Source organism: Theropithecus gelada, chromosome 4, assembly GCF_003255815.1.
Source record: "Theropithecus gelada isolate Dixy chromosome 4, Tgel_1.0, whole genome shotgun sequence".
Taxonomy (NCBI): Eukaryota; Metazoa; Chordata; class Mammalia; order Primates; family Cercopithecidae; genus Theropithecus; species Theropithecus gelada.
Window position 1 is genome coordinate 130,288,093 of NC_037671.1, and position 20,292 is coordinate 130,308,384.

The 20,292-nt window shown below is 41.4% G+C and overlaps 1 protein-coding gene across 3 annotated transcripts in view; it reads left to right on the forward strand.

The window, feature by feature from the left end:
• PRKN (parkin RBR E3 ubiquitin protein ligase) overlaps positions 1-2,907 on the forward strand; it is a 919,793-nt gene extending 916,886 nt beyond the window's left edge. For all 3 annotated transcript variants that reach the window (XM_025384066.1, XM_025384067.1, XM_025384068.1), the window contains one exon: positions 330-2,907. In XM_025384066.1, the coding sequence (XP_025239851.1) occupies positions 330-442 (113 nt within the window). In that variant the 3' untranslated portion in view covers positions 443-2,907. The remainder of the gene's footprint in view (positions 1-329) is intronic.
• The last annotated feature ends 17,385 nt before the right edge of the window (positions 2,908-20,292 follow it).

A 20,292-nucleotide genomic window follows, 5' to 3' on the forward strand; every position in this document is an offset into this window, starting at 1 on the left:
AATGAGGAATTGACCCCATCTGTGAAACTTGAAGCGTTCGTCTCTAAATCACCTTTCAGGAGAATAAAGTCAGATTTACAAATAAAATGTGTTACCGACAAAAGTGACATGCTTCAATTTCATTCATTTCTTAATGAATATCATCACTTTAGAGCTGCTCTATTGTGCTTTCTAATTTTTTTCCCTCAGTTCAGTTTCTCTCTGCCCTTGTATTGCTTGTTATTATTCACTTAGAAAGTGATGTCTAGGCTAGCGTGTTGGTTTGGGAATGCGTGTTTTCCAGGTATTTGCTGCGAACCCACCACACCTTTGTTTTCTCCCCACAACAGGAGGCTGCATGCACATGAAGTGTCCGCAGCCCCAGTGCAGGCTCGAGTGGTGCTGGAACTGTGGCTGCGAGTGGAACCGCGTCTGCATGGGGGACCACTGGTTCGACGTGTAGCCAGGGCAGCCAGGCGCCCCATTGCCCCATCCTGGGGGAGCATACACAGTGTCCTACCTTCATTTGCTAATTCTCTTTTCAAACACACACACACACACACACACACACACACTTCAAGTTTTTTTCAAAGTCCAACTACAGCCAAATTACAGCAGAACCTCCTAGATCCCTTTCACTATGTCCATGAAACACAGCAGAGCAAAATTACAGAAGAAGCTCCTGAATCCCTTTCAGTTTGTCCACACAAAACAGCAGAGCCGTCTGTGACACCAGCAAGAGGTGCTCTCAGCCTGAGGATGACACAAATCCCGGAGCACAGATTCAAGTGCAATCCATGTATCTCGTATGGGTCATTCTCACCTGAATTCAAGTCAGGCAGAATGAGTAGCTGGAGAGAGAGTTCTCGCGTTTAATATCCTGCGTTTTACCTTCAGTAAACACCGTGAAGATGGCATTGACAAGGTGTTTCTCTGTAAAATGAACTGCAGTGGGTTCTCAACTAGATTCATGGCTTTAACAGTAATGTTCTTATTTAAATTTTCAGAAAGCATCTATTCCCAAAGAACCACAGGCAATAGCCAAAAAAATGTGTTTATCCTTAAGAATTCTATCTCTATAAATTGCATTAATGAAATGCCAACTATGCATAAATCAACTTGTCAACTAAGTGAGAAATTATGAAAGTTAATTTGAATGTTGAATGTTTGAATTACAGGGAAGAAATCAAGTTAATGTACTTTCCTTCAATTTCATGATTTGCAACTTCAGAAAGAAATCGTTTTTCTGAAAGTATTACCAAAAAATCTATAGTTTGATTTTGAGTATTCATTTTGCAGAGGGAGATTTTGCTAATACATTTCACTCCTCTGTAAATTTAATGGATAATGTGCCTATAAAGGAGACATGTTTAGAAATGATTTCAAAATGATATTCAATCTGAACAAAAGTGAACATTATTAAACCAGAATCTTTAAAGTGGAGCCTTTCCAGAACTACTGAAATGAAGGCGTGCCAGACTCTCTCCATCAGAAGGGTTTATGACCCTTTGGCACACCCTCTCTGTCCAATCTGCAAGTCCCAGGGAGCTCTGCACACCCAGGGGTTCCCCAGGAGAGACCTTCTCTTAGGACAGTAAACTCACTAGAATATTCCTTATGTTGACATGGACTGGATTTCAGTTCGATCAAACTTTCAGCTTTTTTTTCAGCCATTCACAGCACAATCAAAAGATTAACAACACGACATGCGGCAAACCTCATGTTCTTACGCACACTACGCAGAAGAGAAAGCACAACCACTATCTTTTGTTCTACTTGTATTGTCTGACTTCTCAGGAAGATCGTGAACATAACTGAGGGCATGAGTATCACTAGCGCATGGAGGCCCTTTTGGATTTAGAGACTCTGTAAATTCTGAAATCGGCAACAGGGCCTCTGTTTTTAGATGTAGCACCTGAAATCCTTGCTGGAGGAAAGAGAGGGGATGAACTCAAATTTTCCACATCCCGGGACACCTGTCCCTCTTTTCCTAACTGCCTGAGATAATCCATTTCTTCCAGCCACCCGGGACAGTCCTGTCCTCTCAGATGCCCTGCACTGAGGACAGACTGGGCTCTGCGGCAGCCACATCAGCATCCACAGCTTCATGTGGCTTCACTGTCTGAAGATCTGCCGACTCCAGCATGGCCCCATGGTGACAACAGACCTGCGACAGGAAGCCCAAAGCTCACATCGAAATGGTAGAGCGATCAAAGTCTCTATCGTAAGGGAAAAAAAGAGAGGTCGCAGGCATGAGCCCCGGCAGCCAGTGGCTTGTGTCCACACGGAGTCCAGACCCTGATCAGGGCCTGACTTAGTGTCGTTGGCAATCCCACTAAATTGCAGTTCCTTACACTGGCCCGATGCAACAAATCAGGTGGCTCCCTTCTGTCACAGGGACCACACAGTGTTTCCCATCATCCATAGCTTTCTTCCTGATGATGTTTGCATGATTGCGCCTTCCCAGCCTGCATGCTGCGTTGGGCTTGCAGTGCCTGAACAAGGTTTGCTCCCAAGAGCTCAGGCACCCTAGGAACCCCTGTTAGACTATTAGACTGTCCAGCTTGGTCTCCTTTCCTTTCTTGGTGGTGGTCTTTTCCCTTTCCAGAATAGAACAGTGATTCTTAAAATAAGTTCGAGCAGGCTGGGCACGGTGGCTCATGCCTGTAATCCCAGCACTTTGGGAGGCTGAGGTGGGTGGATCACGAGGTCAGGAGTTCAAGACCAGCCTGGCCAAGACAGTGAAACCCCATCTCTACTAAAAATACAAAGTTAGCTGGGCGCGGTGGCAGGCGCCTGTAATCCCAGCTTCTCGGGAGGCTGAGGCAGGAGAATCACTTGAACCCGGGGGGCAGAGGTTGCAGTGAGCCGAGATCATGCCACTGAACTCCAGCCTGGGCAACAGAGTGAGACTCTGTCTCAAAAAAAGCAAAATCAGCATCCACTACACATGAAAACGAATCACAGTATTATTTGCACAGGAAGGGTGTAACAAAATATGAATGTATCAAAAAATAGAAATAAAGTCTTTGCAGAAAAAATCTATTTTCTCTGACATGTGTTGAGATTATCTGACAACTCTAAGATTGTACTTAAATTGTCAATAAAAGCATCAAAAGAGCTTCTGAGTCCTGTCTTTGAAGATACATTTTCAATCGATGTGAAGGGTGAGAGAGGGAATCACAGGCTGTGTTACTCCATGGACCTCACTTGTGGCCTGGAGGAATTGCCTGGTGATGAAATGGCCATTCTCATATCGACTCCAAGCTCCAGATTAACCCTGGCTGTTTCTCTTTGTTAAATAAGAGCAGTTTGTTAAGGCTATCAAAATTTGAAAGGGTTCCAAAAAGCAAACCCTCATTCAAAACAATCTAAAAGTTACTTTCTTGCCTTACTAGCAAACTTTTCTAATAAGTGTTTGAAAGAGAAGTTTGCGTTGGAAAAGACTATGTATAAGGATTTTTTCTCTCATGTCATTCTAGAAAATTTCAGTGACTTTGCATTGCTGTCAATGTGGGTGTGTTGACGCTGCATTTTCAAAGAACTGCTTTAGTGGCCACGCATTGTTTATTTCACAATGAGCCCATGGTGGAGGCATCTGGAATGGAACATTCCGAGATAGGGCCTGTACATACATTAGGCAAAGAGGCACGCACTGAGGTCCCCTGGGTGCCAGTAGCCACAGGAAACACTCCGAGGAAATGCAAAATCATGGGAATGGTGGCCCAGGTGATGACAGAGCAAGAGGCAGCCGAGAAAGTGGGTGAGCTCCAGGCACCAGGGTGGGAACCTCACCTCCAAAACTCACCTGTGTAAGAACTTTGGGGACAATAATAGCATGCACCACATTAAGTTGTTGTGACGATTAATAAATTTAACTAAAGCACTTAGAACAGTGTGTAGGATAAAGGAAGCACTGCATAATTGTTCGCTATTATTAAAAAATGAACCAGTCATTGGAAACTACAGAATAAAATGACAGAAAACACAAAACTAATGCAAAGTGATGACAAGTGCCAGGAATATCTATCTGAGTACACAGTTGTAGATTTAGGGATTCATGCTGGAGGCGGGTGACTCATGTTGCATATACATGTATTGCATTATCTTCTAGACAGTCCCAGAAGTGTCCTATAAAGGTAAGTTGCTATGCTAGCACCAATTTCCATAACAGGCTGGCCGCAGTGGCTCATGCCTGTAGTCCCAGCACTTTGGGAGGCCAAGGCAGGCGCATCGCCTGAGGTCAGGAGTTTGAGACCAGACTGACCAACATGGTGAAACCCCATCTCTACTAAAAATTCAAAAATTAACCAGGTGTGGTGGTGCCCACCTGTAACCTCAGCTACTTGGGAGGCTGAGGCAGGTGGAAGAATCGCTTGAATCCCGGAGATGGAGGTTGCAGTGAGCCGAGATCATGCCACTGCACTCCAGCCTGGGCAACAAAGTGAGACTGTCTCAACAACAACAACAACAACAAATTCCATTACAAAGATAAGTCTAGCACAGACTGGAAACCATTGCTTTCAGATCAGGGTAATCTTATCTCAGAGTCCCTGAGATACCTGGTCAAAGGGATCTGCCTTGGAGCCTCCCCGAGCTCTCTGGTGCCTCAGGTCATCTCAACTGAAAGCTGGGTGTTCCTGAAAACTCGCACTGCGTGTGCAGAATGAAACTGTAGTGTGTTTCTGTGTGTAGTTTGTTTCATCCACAGTTCTTGGATTTTTAATTTCAAACTCAAAGAGTGTCTTTTTTGAGAGATGCTGTTTAGCATCAAATCACCACTCAGTATTTCTCCCTGTAAGGTTGTCTTGATATTTTTTTTTTGTTTGTTTGTTTTTTGTTTTTTTGAGACGGAGTCTTTGTCACTTGGGCTGGAGCACAGTGGCGCGATCTCCGCTTCCTGCAACCTCCACCTCCTGGGTTCAAGCGATTCTCCTGTCTCAGCCTCCCAAGTAGCTGGGACTACAGTGTGCACCACCATGCCCAGCTAATTTTTGTATTTTTAGTACAGATGGAGTTTCACAGTGTTGGCCAGGATGGTCTCGATTTCTTGACCTCATGATCCACCTGCCTCAGCCTCCCAAAGTGCTGGGATTACAAGCGTGAGCCACTGCACCCAGCCTGTATTTTTTTTCATTACAAAATTATTATTACATGGTTACATGTCCATTACAGAAAGTAAAAAAGGCAAAAAAGAAAACATAAAAACTACCATCTAGAAACAATTTTGCATCTTATTTCCACTTAAAAATATATGATGAGCATCTTTCTATGTCAGCAGATTTCTAAAGTGACATTTTTTCAGGAATTCATTATGACCTACTGTATGCTAATTAATTTAATAAATGTTTCTTTTACATTTCCATATGTAATTTAAAAGTCCAGGCCATGAACAGTGGCTCATGCCTATAATCCCAACACTTTAAGAGGCTGAAGTGAGTGGATCACTTGAGATCAGGAGTTTGAGACCAGCCTAGGCAACATGGTAAAACTGCATTTTTACAAAAAATACAAAAATTAGCTGGGCGTGGTGGTGGGTGCCTATAATCCCAGCTACTCGGGATGCTGAGGCAGGTGAATTGCTTGAACCCAGGAAGTGGAGGTTGCAGTGAGCCAAGATTGTACCACTGGACTCCAGTCTGGGCAACAGAGCAAGACTCCATTTCAAAAAAATAATAATAAATAAAATCAAGATAGTTACGGGCAAAGGGGAGTGGGTTGGTCACCCTGCCTGTGAGTAGCAGGTCGCAAGAAGCAACATGCACTCACAGGCCCCCTTGTAGGCTCAGCACCCTTTGGCTCAGGTTGCTTACTTAACAAGCTCCTACTCATCTCTGAAATTTACCCCTATCCTCCCTCAAGCCAAACTAATTAAGAGGCTGACACTTCCCACACGGATGCCTCCCAAAGAAGCTTATCCCACTAAAAACAGGATCAACTGAAGCCTGGCAAGGCTTACCTGCCACGTGGTATTTGAGAATCTCTCAATTCTGAAACAGCTCTCTTTTAGCATCTGGCTTTATCTTCAGGACCATTTTTCACAAAGGCATTTAGATGTCATGATTTCACTGGAGTTCCGGGTACCTATCACTGAGTCTCCATTTTCTCCAGCTGATTTTCCAGGAATGAGCTCCCCGTGGGTCTCTAGGCTTGGCATGCTCTTCCCACACATTGGTCAGCTTCCTCCCTTCCTGAAGGCCTCTCAGGTCAACCCATCACATCCATAGTGCTCACCTATATCTAGACATATTATACATTTTACTTATGTATTAGGTTTTTGCTGGTCTCCCCAGCTAGAGTGCTAACTAACTCCATGAGGGCAGTTCCTTGCTGTATTTGTTGATTTCATGGATGAGTAGAGGCCAATCATCAATAATCATCAGTTAAGGGGCTCACTCCATCCCCCTTCATTGCCCACCCACCTTGGATCTGTGCAAAACAATTTGAAACTGTGGGATTGTAGAACCACACATGCCAAGTGCCACCAAAGAAACTATCAGTTAGACAAACTGCCATCGTTCCTTTTAATTTGGGTGTAACTGAAAAGTCATTATCATTTGTTTTTCTTCTCTTGCTTTTCCTGCTTATGTATTGTTCTAGGTGAAGTTTTTTTAGTCACCAAGCTTTTTCATTCATTTTATCTTGGTAGCCCAAACAATGTTAGTTAAAATGGGTCTCCTAGTTGGTTTAGCAAATACTAGCTACCTCTTCTCTAAAGAATGCGATGCAGCACCTCCCACCAGTGGTTTTTTTTTTTTTTTTTTTTTTTGTCTCTGAAAGTAGTTGACAAATAACCCCTAGGGCAGCATAATTTCAACAATAACAGAAACATAAATGCAAAAACACTTTTCAGTTTCAAGTGTTTGCAGGAACTCTAAGCACCAGGAATAAGGCACAAGATGGGAATCAGAGACCCCACGATAGAATTCAGAGACACACACAGTGATCACATCCTTGTAAGTAAGTAACTCTGAACATAGCTCATTTCTACAGTGGGTCACCAAACACCAAGAAGCAGTTGGAAGCATGCCTGGCAGTTGATAACTGGTAGTGGCCTATCAACAGCATCATCCAATCATGTCAGAGGACGCTGGCCTCTCATTCAACCCCTTAGGAGAGTCATGATTGCTTTTCAGGTTCATGTGAAAGAGTGAATGACAAGGTGACAGCAACAAGGTCCCATGGTTCCCAGACCTGCTTCACAGGTACCGCAAAACTTTTATTTGAATTGGCTCATGCATGCGTGTTTATTCCCGTCCCTGATGGTGACACTGATATGGAAAAAAGTATTACAGAAATGGCAGTTGCAAAGTTGGCCATGCCATGGTCATGCAAGGGAACCATGCTGGTCTGAAAATTCTTTCGTAATAACATTATGAAATCAGAGAATCCCAGAACTCAAGTGTGTTCATGAAGATTGGAAACCGTAGTCCGTTCCAGGGTCCAGCAAATGCTCCTGTACAAACCGGATAGCAGATAATTTAGGCTTTGCAGGCCATAAGTCCCTACTTACGTGATAAATGGATGTGACCAAGGAGTAAGAGAGGAATCTGGGATACGTCTTAAGTTCTTCCTGGATGGCTGTGGGCCTGGAGTCCTGTGAGCCAGGCTGCAGAGCACAGGAGCAGAGCCAGAGCCAAGTTTGCTTGTGAGACTCGGGGATGGCGGGAAAAAGGTGGCTCTATTTGCACCTGCTGGAATCTGACAGTCTGTGAGACCTCCAATGGTCAGGTTCAGTAAACACTTGAATCTTAGGAGAAAAGTCCTAGAAATACTTTTTATGGAGCTCTTTGTGTTACCAATGAATCTTTTTTTTTTTTTTTTTTTTTTTGAGACGGAGTCTCGCTCTGTCGCCCAGGCTGGAGTGCAGTGGCCGGATCTCAGCTCACTGCAAGCTCCGCCTCCCGGGTTCACGCCATTCTCCTGCCTCAGCTTCAAATAGACTCTTCAAAATAATAATTTTAGATGGTAGCTTAAAATTGTAAAGAAACGACTCGAGAATTTGTGATGTCAACCTACTTGTACAAGATTAGAAGTACATCTCTAATTGCTTATTTTAGAATAAATATTTTCCTTCCAAATTAATAATCTGATCAGAGGTGAACAGATAATTTCAGTGATAAGAACAGAAGCCACGGCTAAAGGACAGATGGTAAACATGGATTCCCAGGGAATCAATCCAAAGAAATAAGTAACACAAACAAACCAACCCTGGAGAAATTACATTTACAGTACATAAGGGAAAAAAAAAATTAGGAGGCTGGGGAAGAGAGGTTGGAAGAGGCAGAAGAGTGCTTCTCACCTGGTTTTACAGAGCAGAGTTGATCCAGATTGTCTACAATTTAAACCTGTGGCTAAAAGAGTATAGTCTTGACCCCTTCGTGGTTATTGTAATTACGTAACATTAGAGGCAATTTTAGGGGACTAATCTGAAGAAATACTTACACAATTTTAGCAGTGCAGTCCATTTCATTTGTTTTATTTTTCTTCTAATTTCCTAAGAAACAAAATTATATATACATATATTTTATATATATATATATATATATATATAAAATATATATATATATTCTTTTGAGATGAAGTCTCTCTCTGTCGCCCAGGTTGGAGTGCAGTGGTGTGATCTCCGCTCGCTGCAACCTCTGCCTCCCAGGTTCAAGTGATTCTCCTGCCTCAGACTCCCAAATAGCTGGGATTACAGGCGCCTGCCACCACACCCAGCTAATGTTTGCATTTTTAGTAGAGATAGGGTTTCACCATGTTGGCCAGGCTGGTCTCAAACTCCTGACTTCATGATCCACCCGCCTCTGCCTCCGAAAGTGCTGGGATTACAAGTGTGAGCCACTGTACCTGGCCAAAAATTATTATTTAACATGAAAAAAAGAGCACATATAGTATGATCTCCTTTTTACAAAATAAAATCATTGTTTTTTGGGTTTCTAGCCACCATCCATCTATCCTTCCATCTGTATGCTTGGCAAACATCGATGACTGGAATGATGCTTACCAAAGGTGATACTGGCTTTTTGGATGGTGGTGAAATTCGGGATGACTTTTCTTTTCTTCTTTATGCTCTTCTATATCACTTGAATATTTTTATAACAAGGATGCATTATTTTCAAAGACAAAAATGAAAGTCATTACTTAAAAGAGAGAAGGCCAATAGAAATCTATCGACCAGCCTCCCTTGCGAATACGTGGTAGGGAGTTCTTACTGGGGTTCACGTGGGGAATATGACTACACTACAGTCTCCACTTGCGTAGTCCTCAAAGGTAGGTAGAGAAGTCCAGGGTGCCCCAGGTGTTCTGTTAGAGTTGAAGGTGCTTCTGTTGACTTAAATATCTTCAAATGGGTCTGAGTAGTGAGTGAACTATCACCAGGCCCTCACACACCAGGTGGTGGCATGGATGGTCACTGTACAGATCCGATGGTGTACCTGAGGATATCTCAGGGCCTTTTGGATCAAACAATTCTAAAAAGACTCTCAGGCCACAAAACCTTTTCAACTGCTGAATTTCCTTTCCTATGCCTTGCTATATCTCTATATTAATACTTGTTATTTGTACTAAATTTTGCTTGTACCACATGTGCATAAGCTACATTATTTGCAAATGGCCCAAAGAATTGAATCCCTACACATGTATTATAACTTACACGTGGACGTTTCAAATGAAGAATGGTAAAACCTGTTTCAACAAAATGTATGAACCTTGAAAACATTCTGCAAAGAGAAAGAAGCCAGACACAAAGGACCACGTACTTAATGTATGATTCCATTTATATGAATGGTACAGAATAGACAGAAAGTAGATTAGTGGTTGCCTACAGCTGGGCAGAGGAGGGAATGGAAGTGACTGCTAATGGCCACAGGGTTTCCTTTAGGGGTGATAGCAATCTGTGAATATATTAAAAACTATTGAATTATACACTTCAATGGGTAAATTGTATATGTTGGATCCTATCTGAATTAAGCTGTCACCAAAAATGAATGAACGGAAGATAGAGAAGTAAACAACAAATATGACCTTAATTTTCTCTTTTTTTGAGACAGGGTCTCACTCTGTTGCCCAGGCTGGAGTGCAGTGGCACAAAGTGGCACAATCACAGCTCACTATAGCCTTGACCTCCCAGACTCAAGCTATCCTCCAGCCTCCTAAGTAGCTGGGACTACAGGTGTGTACCACCATGCTTGGCTAATTTTTTTTTTTTTTTTTTTTTTTGTAGAGACAGGGTCTCACTTTGTTGCCCTGGCTGGTCTGGAACTCCTGGGCTCAGGTGATCCTCCTGCCTCAGCCTCCCAAAGTGTTGGATTTACAGGCATGAGACACCCTGCTCAGTGAACCCTAATTTTGGGGGGTACTTGATGGTAGGAGAGATAAAAGGTGGCGGCGAGGTGTTTGTTTTAAGCCTGTAGCACATTTATGACTACAGAGCAGTAGCCAGAAGTTGAAAGTACAGAGGAGCAAATAAATGCTCTAGAAGACATAGGACTGGCTCAAGGAGGACTAGCCTCAGGCAAGAAGAAAGCCAGTAGGACGCTCAAGTGCCTATTCTCTGCTCTGCTCACTGTTGTCCCTGCCATGGAAACCAGTTGTTTTTTGAATGAAACCAATCCTGCTGCCGCAGCCAGAGCAGATGAGAGCAGAGACAGTGCCTGATGCCACAGCTGCCCACCAGTGATGCTCCAGGTGGAGGGGCTGCTGCTGGAAAAGGATGACCTTGGGAGAAATTCTGTGGAATCCAGAGGACACACGTGCCTTGGAGCAGAGCTGCAGCTGCACCCTGACAGGAATACCGTGTCCATCCTCTCCCCTCCACTCTCTCACCTTCCTCCACACCCGCAACAAGGCTTTGGGGACCCTAGTTTTCGTTCAGTTCCACAGAATATCAGTGGTGGGTCATGAACATGGAAAAGATGCTCACGTGAGGAAAGAGAATCAGCAAATCAATCAATTGCATCTTATAGACATTTCCAGTCTCATACCAGTGTAGTCTTTTGCCTTCATTACATATGGAGAAGTAATTTAAGTGAGCCTGGCTTCCTGTTAGAAATCAAAGCCATTTTCAGTATTCAAATAATTATCTTTAAAATAGTTTCCTAACAGTGAACTCTAATAACATATGTTCAAAAGAAATAGAAATCTTGAATCTCCTCATACTCTTTCCTGGAATCAGTTGGTATTCCGGGTAAAAACAGCACCCACATGGTTGAAGCCTGAACCCCCTAGGCGCTGAGTAAATGCACCTTAACTTTTACTCTGTTAGAGAAGAGAACACATGATCTAGTTATGTTTTCCAGTGTTCTAGAGTTTGGGTGCTGAGCTCTTCACTTCAGACAGACACGGTCACCATAGGGCCTGCACACATATCTTCACAAATGAATGAGTGGATGCAGGTAAATGGCAAAGGCCTTTCCTGACCAAAGGAAAAACACTTGATTTAGCACTTTAAGATCAATGAAACAAATTTCTCAAACCACTTTTAATGAGTGGGAAAAGAATTTATTGAGTTAATAAATTATTTCCAGTTCAACAACGTGCTTAAACGTCCTAGGTGAAAGAGTGTTTGGACTAGACAGTAGTGGCAGATGTGTCTGGAAAAAGAAAAGATCAGCAGAGAAGGAAGAAACTGGAGGGCGTGGAGGCTGTGGGTCTGACACTCAGCACTGCAGAAGTGCGGCAAGAGGATGGCAGGTAGCGAGGGATGCAGCAGGGAAGAGAGCAGACACCTGTACCAGCAACCAGGCCCCATGTCCAAGCATTCCCATTTCATCCTCACAACAATCGGATACATAGCATTTTTATTATTCCCATTTTATAGGTGAGTCGAAATGATTCCACCAAGTTAAGCAATTGACACCCAGGCCATCTTATGTGGAAAGCATTTGGGGGGGAAAAAAAAAATGGCAGACCTAGGTAACCAAATAGACGTGATGATGAAGACGGCCCAAGTCATGAGGATAGACATCACTGAATAAAACTAGACAGGTGGGGAGGTGGAGGCAGCATTTTGTCCTTTATGAATAAGAGCCAAACTCCTCCACATGTTTCAAGGTTCTGTAAGATCCACTGCAGTTCCCTTTCCAGGCACTTCTGTGAATTCTCCTCACGTGTTCCAGGCTCTGGCCTTTAAGAAAGCACAGTTTAATTTTTAGTAATTTCAAATCACGATAAATGAGGGGCAGGGAGGAAAGGAAAGAAGAGATAAAAGTGAAAACATTATTTTGCAGACTTGTAGCCAGGAAAAATTTTAACATTCAGTCCAAACTAGAAAACAAAGAAAACTTTAAGCATTAGGCAAGACTAGAATCTAATAACAGGTGTACTATAGTTCATTTTAAAATATAATTTTTCTTTCCCCAGTACCCGTTTTCACTAAAGACAAATAACAGGACAAATTTATGTTTAAACTAAGTGTTAGTCTTTTTATGCTTGGCCTGAGTGTTTGCATAAAGTCAGCAAGAATAATTATTTGCCACAACTGCCTTTGCTGGAACTTTGTTCCATAGGGAATCTCAGGTTACACTTCAAAGACTTGAGCCCAGCCACAGATTTATCTGTGCCTGCAAATACCTGTATTAATTGGGTGAACTCCTCACCGAAGTCCCAAGATAATTTGGTGCTCCTGGGCCTGTCAGAAAGTGACATTCTTTACTTACCACAGGTCAGGAACCTGTACAAGAACTGGGTAGACAAGGTATGAGGCCAGCTTTCCAAAGGGGCTTTTATTGGCTTTCTAAGTCAACTTTGATTCCTTAAAGCAGTTTCTTTATATCTGAAAGTATACAATTCCAATCAAAGCCTTGGTAAAATAACCATTGTCTTCAACTATGTCCTGTTACAAAAGAAAACAGATTATTGTTGAATTATGCAAATAATTATACTGATATAAATTAAGTATGCTTGCAAATAGCTTTCAAATTCAGAGGAATTAGGTAGAGAGAAATATGCTTTAGATTTTGCTCACAGGAGTGTAGTTAACCCAATTGTTAAAAGCTGTAAATAGTTCAAAGAAAAGGGGTTTTCTGGACTCAGAAACAAAATAATTGGTAATGTTTCAAACAAAGTCAAAAAAAGATTATTTCAGTTTTCCATTAGTTTAGTCTAGATAGTTAACTCTTGTTCTGTTCAACGTTTTTGAATACATTAGCTCTCTATGAGAGTCTTGAAAGTTTCTCCTCTATTCTAGTGTCACAGTCTCCAAAGTTACTAGACACCTGCCTTCAAGAGCACCTGTCAGAGTCCTATAGCTGATTATAAAACCACCTTTTGAAAAGGATATGAGCACAACAATTGTGGATAACAAAAGTCTTAAAACAGTCTTTTAAACACAATTGACAAGGAAATTTGGTTACTTCTATGGCATATAACAATTTTACATAATAATTACTACTGATAATATATAGTAGGACATATCAGAATCACAACAATCTCATAACATTCTGGAACACATACTAATAACACACTTACATAAATATAATCCAAAGAAGGTTAAATGCCATTTCATATTTGACAATAGTTCCTATATGATTGTATTCTATCAAATAAGTTGAGTATGTCTCTTTTGGACTTCAGGGGATCTAACATCAAAAGATTAATGAGGACCAAAGTTTGAATCTGTTTTTTGAAAGTTTGTTAAATATAAAAACCTTCGGCCTCGCACAGTGGCTCACACCTGTAATCCCAGCACTTTGAGAGGCTGAGATGGGCAGATCACGAGGTCAGGAGTTCAAGACCAACTAGACCAACATGGTGAAACCCCATCTCTACTAAAAATACAAAAATTAGCTGGGCATGGTGGCACACACTTGTAATCCCAGCTACTTAGGAGGCTAAGGCAGGAGAATCGCTTGAACCCAGGAGGCGGAAGTTGCAGTGAGCCAAGATCCCACCACTGCACTCCAGCCTGGGCAACAGAGCAAGACTCCATCTCAAAAAACAAAACAAAGCAACAACAACAACAAAAAGTCGGGCGTGGTGGCTCACGCCTATAATCCCAGCACTTTGGGAGGCTGAGGAGGGCGGATCACCTGAGGTCGGGAGCTCAAGACCAGCCTGACCAATATGGAGAAACCCCGTGTCTACTAAAAATACAAATTTAGCCAGGCATGGTGGTGCATGCCTGTAATCCCAGCTACTCGGGAGGCTGAGGCAGGAGAATCGCTTGAATCCGGGAGGTGGAGGTTGCAGTGAGCCGAGATCACACCACTGCACTCCAGCCTGGGCAACAAGAGTGAAACTCCATCTCAAAAAAAAAAAAAAAACAGTTTAAAACACCTCACATCACAAAATAGAATTACAGGTCACTGTAAAATAAGACATTCATTAAGCCAAAGTAATAACGCAAAGATTTAAACAACAACAACAACAAAAAACCTTAATTTTTTGAGAGAGGAGACTTAATTTCCCAAACAATAAGCCTTAAAAAAGATAGCATGAGGCCAATTAATACCCATTTCAAAATTTTATAAACAAATTTATTAAATTTTAATTATCTTGACCATAAGATATAATTTCTATAAATTCGTAATAAACTTTACAATGTTCTTGTTAAGGAGTGGGTGGATGCTCCTAGAACACCTTGTCAATCTGCCACTGGGCCCAGAAGCTGGTCTTGCATCAGTATGTCTCCAGTATTAATGGTTAATTTACAGAGAAACTGAACTAATTTTTTCTCTCAAAATTGGCACTTCCAATCTCATGTACCCACCTCTTCCACAGCAGTTCCTGGGCCTTGAGGAGTTGAATATTACAACTTCTGGCCTTGTGTCTTATGAACATAGTTTATTATGATTGGCATCTTCTACCGGGTCTGAAGATGAGGCTTTAACTGCTTTCACTGTTTATGATTTAGCAGCACTCGATGTCCTTTTTAGACCCAGGAGTCAAAGCCCTGTAACTTAATGGCACAAGGACTTTAAAAGCAAAAAACAGAAAGTTACATGGATGTAACAACCTTAAGTTTAAAAAAACCTCAGTTTTTTTTTCCCTAAGCAAAATCAGAACTCAATAACAATGGTGTAGGAATTATTTCAATAAAACATAAAATTTGTCTGTTAGGCCAGTTACCAAAAGGCAAAGAGAAGACCTTCTACAGTGTGATTGCTGTTCCCTCTGGGGAATCCATTTAGGTAACCTGCAAGTCAAAACTAATGAAAAGAGTGCTTCAGTTACACATAAGAAGAGTGTTTCCTGGGTAATAAGTGCAAATTTTCAGGTCCATAGTACAATTTAAAGCCAGGAGCACAGAATGTTATGTTGGAAGAAAACAGTTCCTTTAGAACTTTAAGATAAAACATTTTTAGCATCAAGCTACAACAAATAGTTAGAACCCAAGAAAAAAAATTCCAGGAGGTGAAAATGAGTTGAAGGACAGACTAATTATCTCAGGCCTTTTCAAAGGGGAGGGAAAGCCGAAAACAGCAAGACACAATAAGAGTTGAACTTTGGGTTAAAAAAAAAATGGAATCTCTTGTAACTTTATTAAGAGTCAATTAGTACATTTAAAAATGTCATTGTTCTAACCAATTATTTAGTGTATAAGTATATTTTTATATCAAACCCAATCTCTAGAAAGACTATTATAAATAATTTCCCTTTAATTATAGAAAACTCGATACAAGTCATTTATACATGCTTAGACTTCCCGTTTTATTCTAGACATCTCTCCTTCTCAAATAACCAGTCACTTCCTGCCAGCAGAAAATAGTAGAAAGAAATAATAAAGAAAAAAGATAACAAAAAAGAAAAAAAAAGAAAATGAAATAGTCATTTTATTTTAGAACAAAATTTTGCTATACAAGACTTTTTTCTCATACAAAATTATTTTCCTTTTAACCTTTCTTGCCAAAAAAAAAGGTAGTTACTTTCGCCTTGTTTCATAAATAACTTTTTCTTTTTTTTCTTTTGAGAGCTCTGTCGCCTGGGCTGGAGTACAGTGGTGCGATCTTGGTTCACTGCAACCTCTGCTTTCTAGGTTCAAGAGATTCCCCTCCCTCAGCCTCCCGAGTAGCTGGGATTACAGGCATGCCCCACCACACCTGGGTAAATTTTGAATTTTTAGTAGAGACGGGTTTTCACCATGTTGGCCAGGCTGGTCTTGAACTCCTGATCTCAAGTGATCAATCTGCCTCAGCCTCCCAAAGTGCTGGGATTACAGGCATGAGACACTGCGCTTGGCCATCATAAATAAATTTTAAATAATCTCTGAATTAGATAAAAATTATTTTCATTTAACAACACTTTTTTTAGAAAAATGTTTTCCTATAATTTTTTAAAAATTGGAAGTTAGACATTTAATTAGACTCTGTTATTTAACTTAATATAACTTTAAGTTTTAAACTATGTGACAAATTTATGTACAGACATTTATGCCATTACATTTACCTAATTAACGTTTTAAAATAGCTTACTCAGATTACTTATGAAAACTACAATAGTTATCATTTGAAGTTATTTCCCCATTAAGTTTTTCATAGCCTGTGAATTTAAGGTTTTCCTAAGAAAATCTGAAGGCTACATAAATGAGGTGTTTTTTTCTTCTGTTTTGCCAGTAACTCAGGATTTAGCTGTTTTCATTAACCAGAGTTAAATGTCTTATTTGTTAAATTTTACGCAAAGATAATTCTCTTTCGGACTGTGTTGTTTTGTTTTGTTTTGTTTTTTTGAGACGGAGTCTTGCTCTGTGGCCCAGGCTGGAGTACAGTGGCGTGATCTCGGCTCACTGCAAGCTTCGCCTCCCGGGTTCACGCCATTCTCCTGCCTCAGCCTCCTGAGTAGCTGGGATTACAGGCACACGCCACCATGCCCGGCTAGTTTTTTGTATTTTTAGTAGAGACGGGGTTTCACCGTGTTAGCCAGGATGGTCTCGATCTCCTGACCTCGTGATCCACCTGTCTCGGCCTCCCAAAGTGCTGGGATTACAGGCGTGAGCCACCGTGCCCGGCCCGGACTGTGTTCATAGCTTTATAACCCTCCTGCCAAATTTTGACACCTAGCAGAGATAAATATAAAAATACTTGACCAAGGCCGGGCGTGGTGGCTCACGCCTGTAATCCTAGTATTTTGGGAGGCCAAGGTGGATGGATCACCTGAGGTTGAGAGTTCGAGACCAGCCTGACCAAGATGGAGAAACCCCATCTGTACTAAAAATACAAAATTAGCAGGGCGCATGCCTGTAATCCCAGCTACTCTGGAGGCTGAGGCAGGAGAATCGCTTGAACTCGGGAGGAGGTTGTTAAAGTCTCCATTTCTTCTAATAAGGGATTTGATTTAAGTGCTTGTGGAATGCTGAGAAAGGTAAAAACACCTTCAAATAAGAAGAGGAACAGGCGATGACTTAATGCTTGCTTGGACCAGTATAAGCTTCTCTGGGAAATATTTAGGCTAAATTGTTGGAGCTAAGAACATAAAGAACATTGATTTCTTTATTATGGCTAGCAGATATTTAAGAATGTTAGCATAGGTCTTTGAATAAGTTTTGCTTCTAGGAGAAGTTACTATTTATTCCTAATTAGATGGGGAGGAAAGTCTTTGAAGAGGAACCTCTACTTTACTTTTTACACCTGTTTTAGGTTTATAGGCAATTATAAGCCAGGTAGCCCTAAGTTTGCATATTAAGGAAACAGCTCTTAGGAGGAAAAAATCACATGTCAAAGTTTACATCTCAAAGTACAGAGGGAAAGAGTCTGATGTGCTAGAGAGAGATTAAGAACAGATGCCAAATCAAACATGAAACTATAGAAATCTTTCATAGGATTTTTTTTTTTTTTTTTTTTTTTTTTTTTTTTTTTTTTTTTTTTTTTTGAGACGGAGTCTTGCTCTGTCACCCAGGCTGGAGTGCAGTGGCCCGATCTCGGCTCACTGCAAGCTCCGCCTCCCGGGTTCACGCCATTCTCCTGCCTCAGCCTCCCGAGTAGCTGGGACTACAGGCACCTGCCACCTCGCCCGGCTAGTTTTTTTTGTAATTTTTAGTAGAGACGGGGTTTCACCGTGTTAGCCAGGATGGTCTCGATCTCCTGACCTCGTGATCCGCCCGTCTCGGCCTCCCAAAGTGCTGGGATTACAGGCTTGAGCCACCGCGCCCGGCTTCATAGGATTTTATAAGGAGACCAATGTGATTTAGATAGGTAGTTCTAAATTTAGTCTCTATCTTTTAACTGGATCTCTGAGCTCTGGGCAGAGCCCACACTGAATCCTGTGTCTCCCAAAACAGATAATTCTTATGAGACTAGAACACATGATGCCTTTACAGTGCACTTATTTTTTAATAAAGACATTTCTGTAAGTGTCTAAACTACACTCTTCCTTAAGTAAAACACCCAAGAATAGTCTCTGCCGAAGTAACTATTTTAGTCAGGGAAAAAAAAAAAAAAATCAGGTAACGCAATACCAAAGCAAGCAATTTAAGATATGGGGTGAACTTGTCTGTTTACACTTTTAGGGTTCCAAAATAAAAAGCAGAGGCTTCACCCCAAAGGGGAGGCTGATACCTTCTCTGTTTTCTTTAAGGAATCACAGGCTGTAAATGTTTTGGTCTTTCATATAGCAATGTGTCAAGAGCAATGAGAGGCAGCAAAAGTTAATGTAGAAAACAGATTTCAGTCGACTGAGAAGCAAAAAAGGGAAAAAACTTTTCTTGTAAAAACAAGGTTCTACGAGAGGGAAAAAAGGATCTTTTAAATACACATACATACACACACACACACACACACACACACACACACACACACCCCTTGGATATTAGCTTTTCATTAAGCTAACTTTTAACCACTGAGCTCCTTAAAACAAATTTTTTAAATCTTATTACCATATTTTAGCTGGGACAAATTGCTGATATTTCAAAAGTAGCACAAATATCAAACCGAAAAGGACTTGATTTAGGAACCAAACCCAGGCTGTTGTAGTGGAAAAAAAAGGCACAACTAAGCTACTGAACTGCAGGGTGGGGCGACAGCCACGGCTCTTTCAGTCTGGCTAGCAAAAACGTGGCCTTGTTATGGAAATAAAGCCCCTAGGATAGTCAAAATCAAAAATCGTTCCCTTTTTTCCCTTTTGCTGGCCATTTTTTTCTTTTCCCTTTTTTTTTTCCAGCTGCAGGAACGTAGCCAAGTCAGAGGCCTTGTTCCCCATAATTGAAACTTTTCTTTGGATTTGATCAAGTTGGATGGCGTTGGTCAAACCCAATGGGAAAAAGACCAAACAATAAAAAAAAACAGAAACAAATAACAACAACAAAAGAGTTAAGCAAAACAAACAATTGCCCAATTTATACGATTACTGAGCGCTCTAATGGTAAGGTGCTCTAAAGGTAAAGCTGGTTGTTAATCTTAGCTTTAGTCATAAGAAGAATTTCCAAGACAAAAAAAAACAAAAAAATCAGCTACTTACCTAGGAATGGGTCCCAGGTTGAAGACTGCTCTCTACCATGCTAGAAACAGGGGAAAAACTCAAGCTCGCCTTGCCTGGTGGAAGTGAGCTGCAAGTCCAGAAAGGGGTTGCTTACCTTCCATCATCATGGAAGCAGGAAAACTTGCCTTCATTGATGGAAGCAAGCAAAACTCCACAAAAGGACTTGCACAGCAAAATAAACTTTAGAACTTGACCAAATTTTCAGAGAACAGTGATACTCTGGAGGGAGGGGGCGCCCCGGCCTCAGTAAATTTTCCTGTTGGTTTGAGCCATAGGGATAGCTCCAGCTGGTACCAAGCAATGACCAGAGATTTGTCAAAGGTCAGGGGCCCCTCCACTTACAATCCCTTCATCATTACCAATTTGTGAACCCAAAGTATCCTAGACAGGTCTCAATCCATTTAGAAAGTTTATTTTGCCAAGGTTAAGGGTGTGCCTGTGACAAAGCCTCAGGAAGTCCTACATTGGTACTTCTGAAATAGCAGCAATTTGTCCTAGCCGAAATACAGTATGAGATTTAAAAATATTTTTTTAAAAGAAGCTCAATGGTTAAAAATCAGCTTAATTAAAAGCTAACATCCAAGATGTGTGTGTGTGTGTGTGTGTGTGTGTGTGTGTATGTATGTATTTAAAAGGCCTTCATGTTTTTGTTTTTCTTTTTTCTCTCCTAGGACTTTGTCCTATTTTTTTTTCTTTTTTTTTTTCTTTGTTGGGATGGAGTCTCACTCTGTCGCCCAGGCTGTAGTGCAGTGGCGTGATCTCAGCTCACTGCAACCTCTGCTTCCCGGGTTCAAGCAATTCTCCTGCCTCAACCTCCTGCGTAACTGGGATTACAGGCACACGCCACCACGCCTGGCTAAGTTTTGTATTTTTAGTAGAGACAGGGTTTCACCATGTTGGTAA